General features: G+C 46.8%; 1 protein-coding gene across 3 annotated transcripts in view; it reads left to right on the top strand.

Annotated features, from left to right (window-relative positions):
* The first annotated feature begins 9,806 nt into the window (after positions 1–9,806).
* RSPH3 (radial spoke head 3) overlaps positions 9,807–10,640 on the top strand; it is a 33,539-nt gene continuing 32,705 nt past the window's right edge. For all 3 annotated transcript variants that reach the window (XR_012158104.2, XM_073337816.1, XM_073337817.2), the window contains exon 1: positions 9,807–10,141. Coding sequence is in view for 2 of the 3 variants with exons in the window: in XM_073337816.1 (XP_073193917.1) it covers positions 10,002–10,141 (140 nt within the window). In the remaining variant the exon portion in view is untranslated. The remainder of the gene's footprint in view (positions 10,142–10,640) is intronic.

Raw genomic sequence — 10,640 nt, 5'->3', positions numbered from 1 at the left:
TTTAAAAAAAGAAGAAAATACATCTGGGAATTTAGGCTTTTGCTAGATTAAAAAAAAAACTACAAGGATTAAGCATCAAGAATAGCTCTCTTGAGGTCCATCTAAAAGGTTACGAGCAAAACAAAAGCACCTGGGGTTAGCACAGGGGAATCCACAAGCCATAAAGAAATAAGAGGGATAAATCTAATCATGTCTTCCTAGACATGTCCTGATCTACTTATATATCTAGAGTTTTAGATGAGTAGTTTCTAGGTATGATACATATGATTTTTCATACCTGGTCCAAGCTTCTCACAGCATAACTGCTCCCTGTCTGCCTCTCCCCGAGAACAACAACTGACAGACAAAAGGGGAGTCTCGTTTCGATTTTTAAAAATTCTAGCCTTCCCATTGGCTCTTTTGGCCAGGTGCCCACTCACTTCCTTTTACCTATGCATAGCAATGAGACTTTTTAATGTTTTACAGGTAGAGCAAGTAGAGAACAGCTACTAAGAGGGATTTTATAGCTACTAGCTGGCTGAGTGTCCATAAACGGGAGCTCCCCCCAGTTTCATTTATCACAGCTCCACCAGCCCAGAAATAATTATGCACTCCCAGTCCTCTATCTGTCCATCCCTCAGCCCATCAATTTATTATGCACTCAATCTGCCCCTTGAAGCACCTCCACTCCCTCTGCAGCTGCAAGGTTTCTTCACTACCACCACCCCAAGTCTGTTGTTGCGGGAATGGAGATGGGAAGGATGAACAGACTGACCCATTGTTCACGGGAGGAGAGGGAGAGGATGGAGCAGAGCCAGCCTAAGGAGCTATTTCTGCTCCCACACTTCTCCTGTGAGAATGGTAACTGTCCCCTTTGACTCCTCCCCTCCCAAAAATCTCCTCTGGGCTTCTAAGGGGGAGCTCTGCCCACCTCTTGTAGCAGCCCAGTTTAGCTGCTTTTCCCCAGGAGGCTGGGAAGTGGGGAAGGCAGCCAATCAGAGGGAGTTTTTCCCCAGGGAGGGGTTGGAACTCATGTGGAGGCTGGAACTTCTGGCATCATTGAGAGACTGGCTCAAGTAGGGTCCAGAAACACATTATTGGTGATGAAATCATGAGAACTGGCAATGCTGCACTGTTTCTCCAAAAAATTCTTACAACCAATTCATTAATATGGGCAAAACAACTTATTTTCCCAATTCTGTTCTCTGAAATGGATGAACCGTTTTTGCTGAAACCTTCCAAACAACTTCAGCCTGGGGAAGACACCGGTCATGGAAATTTTTAGTCTGAATGGTTAAAGTTTGGCAAAATTATAAGCAATTTAAACTAGGATCTTATAATAGGAAGAGTCAGGTAAGCTTTTTCATAGAGTCATGGAGTTTTAAGGCCAAAAGTCTGATCTCATGTATAACATAGGCAATTAAATTACACCAAGTTACCCCTGTATTGAGCCCAGTAATTTCTGTTTGGCTAAAGCATAGCTTCCAGAAAGGCACCTAGTCTTGATGTGAGACATCAACAGATGGAGAATCCACCATTTCCCTTGGTAGTTTGTTCCAGTGCTTAACTAACCTCACCGTTAAACATTTGTGCCTAATTTCTAAAATGAATTTCTCTGGCTACAGCTTCCAGACACTGGTTCTTTTTATGCCTTTCTCTCCTGGATTAGAGAGCCCTCCCAGTATTTTCTCCACAAGAAAGTACACATATACTGTAATCAAGTCACCTTTCTGTCTTCTTTTTGATACATTAAACAGATTGAGCTCCTTGAGACCTTCAAGGTAAGGGATTTGCCTGTAAAATAAGACAAAAGAATTACAGTGACACCTTGTGGTGAAAATATCTTTTTACATCCGTTAAGATATTCTTGAGACTTGTCTGAGAACATGCTGCTGATACTGGTGCTTCTAAAACAGTATTTATTCTGCTCCATAGAAGTTTTCTAAAAAAAAACCACACAAGATACAGTATTGTAAGTATAAGTATATCCACTAAAAAGATTATTTTTCAAAAAAATCTAAGCAGCCAACTGGCCCAGGAGTTTGAACCAAAAGCATAACTAGAAGTGTAGCTTCTACTTAATATTTCAACATGACTAATAAAATAAATAAATTAAACATATAAAAATTACCACTTATTCGCACTGAATGGAATCATATGTTTCTTCATTCATCCATCATTTGGAGAGGCAGCTGGATCTAGTGGATTGATTTCAGGAGTTTGTGTTAATATTTATATGTGCAACTGTCTGAATTTGCTCACAAATCAGATTGTTAAGTACCAAAATCAATCCTTTAATGTTAGCTTCTATATTATATTATGTTGTTAGTGAATTTGATTTGGAAGTGGTCTCATAAATTTGGCAGAGATGGAGCCAAGCAATGAATCTGAATCTGGGCCTGAACTTTCCTAAAGTTCAAATAAGCTAACTCATTCTAGCAAGGAGAATCATGTATGAACAGATCCTGCTCCTCTATTTTCTGGTTAGATTTTAATAATCATAATTTTATTTGTATACAGTGTGACAAAGTTGCTCCTCTACTTTGGTGGGTATTGTGCTAATTGGCGGATTTGCTCACCTTGGAGCTTCACGGCAGCCCTCAGTTTGGCCGTTTTCATGAATCCACAATCCAGGTCAACTCCTCCTGTGTCTGACCAGGAGTTGGGAGGTTTGGGGGAACCCGGGCCCGCCTTCTACTCCGAGTTCCAGCCCAGGGCCCTGTGGAATGCAGCTGTCTAGAGTGCCTCCTGGAACAGCTGTGCAACAGCTACAACTCCCTGGGCTACTTCCCCATGGCCTCCTCCCAACACCTTCTTTATCCTCACCATAGGACCTTCCTCCTGGTGTCCGATAATGCTTGTACTCCTCAGTCCTCCAACAGTCTGCATTCTCACTCTCAGCTCCTAGCGCCTCTTGCTCCCAGAGGCACCTTACACACACACCACAAACTGAAGTGAGCTCCTTTTTAAAACCCAGGTGCTCTGATTAGCCTGCCTTAATTGATTCTAGCAGCTTCTTGATTGGCCGCAGGTGTTCTAATCAGTCTGTCTGTCTTAATTGTCTCCAGAAGGTTCCTGATTGTTCTGAAACCTTCCCTGTTACCTTACCCAGGGAAAAGGGACCTACTTAACCTGGGGCTAATATATCTATTACTCTCCTGTAGCCATCTGGCTGGACCCTGTCACAACAGACAATTTTTCAATTCCTTTGAATGTTTTACTTGTATGTGTTTTCCGATCATTTTTGGATTACATATGTGTTTCTTCTGTAACTAATATAAAAGACAAGAAATAATGTATTAATTCTAAAGTATCAAAGCAATTGGAAAAATATTTGAAACACTTTTAGAAGAAAGTAATATTAATATTATGTTCTTAAGATTGTAATAAAGTTGGTAAGATTATATACATATATTAGAGCTATTAATTTCTAACATACATATACATATGGGAGTTGTTGACCTATTATTTTTAAAAGTCGTTGTGAAAATTCTACAATGCTAGATAATATATGAAAGTCTATAACAGATATGTAAACACTGGGCTTTTCCATCTTAGCATTGTTCCAGTGCTGATATCATAAGAAAAAAGTTACTTCATAAAAGTACATGATGAAATGAAAAGTCATTCGTCTTTTGTGATATATAGAAAAATTGTCGATGTATGAATGAATAGAAAACTGTCAGTTAATGAGGGGACCAGAAACAAGTGAGTGTATGTATGACAAGGCTGTTAAAATACACAGTAAATTCCCAGTCCTTTAAACACTTACTCGTGTGCTTAACTTTACTGCCATGAATAACCCTACTGAAAGCAAGCTTGATGTTCACCGGATCAGATACTAAGGGTACGTCTGCATTGCAATGACATGGCTGCAGCTGACCCAGGTCAGCTGATTCAGGCTCACGGGCTTGTGCTGCCAGGCTATAAAATTGCAGTGTAGATGTTCAGGCTCAAGCTGGAGACCAGGATCTATGATCCAGCATGGGGGCACACACTGTTATTTTTAGCCCAGCAAGCCAGTCAATTGACCCAGGCTCTGAGGCCCCTGGAAGGTGGGAGGGTCCCAGAGCTTTGGCTGCAGCCCGAGCCCCAACAGGACCACAGTTAAACAGTCTCTTAGCCCATGGCCCTGGAACCTGAGTCAGCTGACACGGGCCTCCACCAGGTTTGTAATTGCAGTGTAGACGTAAGTGGGTTTGACCTACAGCAGGGGTTCTGAAACTGGGGGTCAGGACCCCTTAGGGGATTGCGAGGGGATTGCATTGGGGGTCACAAGCTGTCAGTCTCCACCCCAATCCCCACTTTGCCTCCAGCATTTAAAATGGTGTTAAATATATTAAAAAGTGTTTTTAATTTATAAGGAGGGGGTCACACTCAGAGACTTCCTATGTGAAAGGGATCACCAGTACAAAATTTTGAGAACTACTGACCTACAGAAATAGGGAGTGGAAGAAAAGAATGTGACAAGGAGATCTATTTTACTGTACAACTTCATTAATTTGCAAAACCCATCATGATTTACTGAATTCTGAGCATAAGCGAACAAACATTTAAAAAAACAAAGATAATGCATCACAACACATATTTTGTTATTTTGACAATTGTTCAGTTCAATTTATGATCATACTTCACAATATACTATATATTTTGTAAATGTAGTAGTGAAGCTATAATAATAAGAGCCCTTAAACATGTGATGAGAAAGGGTGGAAGATTGCAATTTTTGTGTGCAAATTATATGGATTAGTGTGGTTTCTATTGCATATTAGACGATCTACCAGTACTTCAGATATGCATATTTAGGCCAGTGGGCATCTAGCAATATGAACAAGCCACTCAAGGTTTCATCTTATTGCTTATGTCAAGGACACCATAACTCCTCAGAAGAAATGCAGTATTACAGAAACAAATTTTTCAAGGGGACTCTTATCCAGCTTCCACTTTTGTGCACATTTTTGTGCTTTGCTATAACAGAAAAAATATATTTGATTTTGGCACAAAACTTGTTTTGATTGTAGTTAATGAAACAAGCCGAAAAAGCCCCAGAAGCTGCTCACAGGAGAGCAATGGAGGCAAAGGACAAAGTAAGGGAGGCAGTGAAAGAGGCAGAACAACACCAAGCGGCTGCTCACAGGAGAGCTATGGAAGCAAGGGACAAAGAAATGGAGGCAAGGGCCGAAGAACTGGAGGAGAAGGAAAAAGAGAGGAAGCATGTGGAGGAGGAGAAGGAAAAAGAGAGGAAGCATAACTTGGAGATGGAGAAGGTAAAGGCTCAGCAGAATATACCAACAAACCGTAGCAATCCTTCTCCAGGTACCACTTCCCATCCCAGAAAGTTCCCCACCTACAAGGCAGTCGATGATACTGAGGCCTTCTTAGAAAACTTCGGAAGGGCCTGCCTTGGGTACGGCATCTCTACAGACCAATACATGGTAGAGCTGAGGCCACAGCTCAGTGGACCCTTAGCTGAGGTGGCGGCTGAAATGCCTAAGGACCACATGAACAAGTATGAACTGTTTAAAACCAAGGCGAGAGTCAGAATGGGGCTAACACCCAAGCATTCTCGTCGGAGGTTCAGAACCCTAAGGTGGAAACCAGACATGTCATTTACCCGACATGTCTACCACGTTGTGAAACATTGGGATGCCTGGATATCAGGAGCAAGTGTTGAATCTCCAATAGATTTGCCCTTCCTAATGCAAATGGAACAATTCTTAGAGGGTGCTCCTGAGGAAATAGAAAGATACATCCTAGATGGGAAGCCCAGAACTGTAATCGAGGCAGGAGAGATTGGAGCCAGATGGGTGGAGGTGGCAGAGAAGAAGAAAACTGGTCGCAGTTGGAGCAGAGACCAGAAGGGACAACCCAGACCACACCCTATTACCGGGGGCTGCCCAAGGCCCCACCTACCCCCCAAAGAACCCTCCAGACACCTTATCGTCCCACCACACCATTCTCCAGCAACCCACCTCGCCCCAGTGACCCGTCAGCTGGACGATGTTTTAAATGTAACGAGCTGGGGCATGTAAAGGCCAACTGCCCCAAGAACCCCAATAGATTACAGTTCATTGCACTGGAATCACACCAGAGGTCCGCAGGCCCAGATACCTCCCAGATACCCTTGGAGCGGAGGGAAACTGTGCGTGTGGGCGGGAAGAAGGTCACCGCGTGGAGGGACATCGGAGCACAAGTGTCAGCTATCCATGCTTCCTTAGTGGACCCCAATTTAATCAACCCAGAGATCCAAGTGACGATTCAACCCTTCAAGTCCAACTCTTTCAATTTGCCGACAACCAAGTTGCCTGTCCAGTACAAGGGCTGGTCAGGAATGTGGACTTTTGCAGTCTATGATGATTATCCCATCCCCATGCTGTTGGGGGAAGACTTGGCCAATCATGTGAAGCGGGCCAAGAGGGTGGGAATGGTCACCCGCAGCCAGACTAAACCAACAGTCACGCCTAGCGCTGTTCTGGAAACTTCTACCAGGACCTGGTCAGAGGTGATGGACCCGGACCCCAGGCCAATGTCTGCAACAGCAGTAGTGGATCCAGTCCCAGAGACCCAGACAGAACCAGTCCCAGGACCGGAACCGGCGGAACAACCAGCACCAGACCCATTGCCGGCACGGAATCCAGTACTTGCAACCCCAACACCAGAGGGCGCCACCGAACCTGAACCGACAGCAGCCCATAATCCTACACAAGAGGCTCAGCCGGAGCCTAAACCCCAACATAGTGTCCCAGCAGAGAGCGGTTCACAGTTAACGGAAACAGCCCCATCCCCTACATCGCTTCCAGAGGGACCAAGCATAGGTCCACAATCCAATGAGGAACTGATGTCTCCAGCATCAAGGGAACAGTTCCAGACCGAAAAGAAAGCAGATGAAAGCCTCCAGAGAGCTTGGACGGTGGCACGGAGCAACCCACCACCACTCAGCTCTTCTAATCGATCCAGGTTTGTTGTAGAAAGAGGACTTTTGCGCTGACGTTCTCAGCCACCCCAGGACTGACTGAACGGGCATACCACTCCATTGACACAGATCATGCTCACCCAATTAAAGTCCGACCTTACCGGGTGTCTCCTCAAGCTAAAACTGCTATAGAACGGGAGATCCAGGATATGTTACAGATGGGTGTAATCCGCCCCTCTGGCAGTGCATGGGCATCTCCAGTGGTTCTAGTTCCCAAACCAGATGGGGAGATATGTTTTTGTGTGGACTACCATAAGCTAAATGCTGTAACTTGCCCAGACAACTGTCCAATGGCACTCACAGATGAACTATTAGAGAAACTGGGACAGGCCCAGTTCATCTCTACCTTGGACTTAACCAAGGGGTACTGGCAGGTACCGCTAGATGAATCCGCCAAGAAAAGGTCAGCCTTCACCACACATGTCAGACTGTATGAATTTAATGTACTCCCTTTCAGGCTGTGAAATGCACTTGCCATCTTCCAAAGACCTGTAGATGGTCTCCTAGCGGGATTAGGAGAATATGCAGTTACCTACCTTGACAATGTGGCCATATTTTCGGATTCCTGGGCATAACACCTGGAACATCTACAAAAAGTCTTTGTGCGCATAAGGGAGGCAGGACTAACTGTTAAGACTAAGAAGTGTCAAATAGGCCTAAACAGAGTGACTTACCTTGGACACCAGGTGGGTCAAGGAACTATCAACCGCCTACAGGCCAAAGTGGATGCTATCCAAAAGTGGCCTGTCCCAAGGTCAAAGAAACAGGTTCAATCCTTCTTAGGCGTGGCCGGTTATTACAGGCGATTTGTACCGCAATACAGCCAAATCGCCGCCCCACTGACAGACCTAACCAAAAGAAACGCCAAATGCCGTTCAGTGGACCGAAGAGTGTCAGAAGGCCTTTAACCAGCTTAAAGAAACACTCATGTCTGACCCTGTACTAAGGGCCCCAGACTTTGACAAACCGTTCCTAGTAACCACAGATGCATCCGAGCGTGGTGTGGGAGGAGTTTTAATGCAGAAAGGACCGGATCAAGAATTCCACCCTGTAGTGTTTCTCAGCAAAAAACTGTCTGAGAGGGAAAGCAACTGGCCAGTCAGTGAAAAAGAATGTTACGGCATTGTCTACGCTCTGGAAAAGCTATGCCCATATGTTTGGGGACGGCGTTTCCACCTGCAAACCGACCATGCTGCGCTACGGTGGCTTCATACTGCCACGGGAAATAACAAAAAACTTATTTGGTGGAGTTTAGCTCTCCAAGATTTTGATTTCGACATCCAACACATCTCAGGAGCTTCTAACAAAGTGGCTGATGCACTCTCCCATGAAAGTTTCCCAGAATCAACTGGTTAAAATCGTCCTTGAGATGTGGAAAATATTGTTAGTCTTTATGTACTTGGTAGTATATTTAGAGGTGCATGTGTCTTGTTAACTCTGTTTTTCCTAGCGCTCCAGGAAGAAATCCCAGCCAGCGTTTCACCCTAGCTGTGATTTGGGGGGGTGTGTCATAAACATAAAGGGAAGGGTAATCACCTTTAAAATCCCTCCTGGCCAGAGGAAAAATCCTTTCATCTGTAAAGGGTTAAGAAGCTAAAGGTAACCTCACTGGCACCTGACCAAAATGACCAATGAGGAGACAAGATACTTTCAAAAGCTGGGAGGAGGGAGAAAAACAAAGGGTCTGGGTCTGTCTGTGTGATGCTTTTGCCGGGGACAGAACAGGAATGGAGTCTTAGAACTTAGTAAGTAATCTAGCTAGGTATGTGTTAGATTATGATTTCTTTAAATGGCTGAGAAAATAGCTGTGCTGAATAGAATCAATATTCCTGTCTGTGTGTCTTTTTTGTAACTTAAGGTTTTACCTAGAGGGATTCTCTGTGTTTTGAATCTAATTACCCTGTAAGGTATTTACCATCCTGATTTTACAGGGGTGATTCTTTTTTACTTCTATTAAAAGTCTTCTTGTAAGAAAACTGAATGCTTTTTCATTGTTCTTAAGTTCCAAGGGTTTGGGTCTGTGGTCACCTATGCAAATTGGTGAGGATTTTTATCAAACCTTCCCCAGGAAGTGGGGTGCAAGGGTTGGGAGGATTTTGGGGGGGAAAGACGTTTCCAAACGACGCTTTCCTAATAAAAATAAATCCAGATAAATGTTTGGTGGTGGCAGTCGAAGTCCAAGGGCAAAGGGTAAAATAGTTTGTACCTTGGGGAAGTTTTAACCTAAGCTGGTAAAAGTCAGCTTAGGAGGTTTTCATGCAGGTCCCCACATCTTTACCCTAGAGTTCAGAGAGGGGAAGGAACCTTGACAAGGACAAACCTACTTCTACTAGCTCCAAGAAAACATGTTTTTGTGGCAACCCAAGAAGGCCTTCCTCATACCAAATGGGTTTCTGTGTAAGTGATGAAGCACAGACAGGATCATTAGCCTGAGGTGCAGACAGAGGAGTAGACACTGGAGAATCAGACAAATATTTTTCTTAATGCCCAGCTCCTGGATTTAGGTGTTTATATGAGCCTCAGCTTTTATTTTTTTATGTACGTTTCTAGCCGTCCTGAGAAAAGCTTGAAACCCCTAAAGATGGGGGGAAAATCAGCATACGTACGAAAAGCACCAACAATTTATTCTTTGTTAAATCTAATATTTGAGCCTATTTTGTGATTTTTAAAGGCCCTGACTCATAATCTTTGTACCGTGGGGACAGGCTGCATCTCTCTCCCTCGCACACCCGCCCGCGTGCCCCACGTGTAAGGAGCCGGACAGACAGAGCTGCGCGCGGGCGCGGGCAGTTGAAAGAGCAGGAACAGCAGGGACACGCGACCCACCCGCCCCCATCAGCTGCCCAGTGCAGCGTGACGGGCGGAGTGCGCATGTGCGCCACGCTGGGCTTGCCTCCCGAACCGGAAGTGCCCCGGTCCGGCCGAGTCGCAGTTTATCCTGGAGACCGTTGTCAAGGAGCGAACGCCGCGTCGCTGGGCAACAACAGAGCGCGGATTGTTCCGGGGGCCCTGAGGCGGCTGGGCTGAGCCCCGCGCCCCGGCAGCGGCCATGGCCACGGCCTCCATGCTCCCCGCGCGCACCCAGGAGGCGGTGGCGGCAGCAGCCAGCGGCACCTACAGCTACTGCAGCCGCCCCCGGACCCTGCCCGCCCGGCGGAGATACCGGGGCGCCCCGGGACACAGCGAGCAGTGAGTCCGGCCCGCAGCCCCGCTACAGCCCGCACTGGCCAGCCCGGCTCCGACCGCGCCCCGGGAGCCCCGTCCCTCCCCCGCGCCCCCTGCCCCTCGTCCCCCCATCCCGTCCATGCTCCTCCTCCCGACCCAGCCCCCAGCCCCCCCTCGTCCCGCCCCATCCCGTCCCCTCGCGCCCCCTGCCCCTCGTCCCGACCCATCCCCCAGCGCCCCCTGCCCCTCGTCCCCCCATCCCGTCCCGTCCGTGCCCCCTGCCCCTCCTCCCGTCCCATCCCCCAGCTCCTCCTCCCCCTGGGCCCCCTGCCTCCCGTCCCCCGGTCCCGCCCTATGCCCCGAAGCACCCCCTGTCCCCGTCCCGTCCCCCAGCGGCCCCTGGCTCAGCACCCCCGGCCCCCTCATCCTGTCCCCCAATGCCCCCATCCCATGCCCCAGCGTCCCCCTGTCACTTGTCCCCACAGAATCCTCCATCCTATCCCCCAGCGCCCCCCTGCCCACC

The sequence above is a fragment of the Lepidochelys kempii genome, chromosome 3, assembly GCF_965140285.1.
Source record: "Lepidochelys kempii isolate rLepKem1 chromosome 3, rLepKem1.hap1, whole genome shotgun sequence".
Classification (NCBI taxonomy): domain Eukaryota; kingdom Metazoa; phylum Chordata; order Testudines; family Cheloniidae; genus Lepidochelys; species Lepidochelys kempii.
This window is presented reverse-complemented; position numbering and strand designations above follow the sequence as displayed.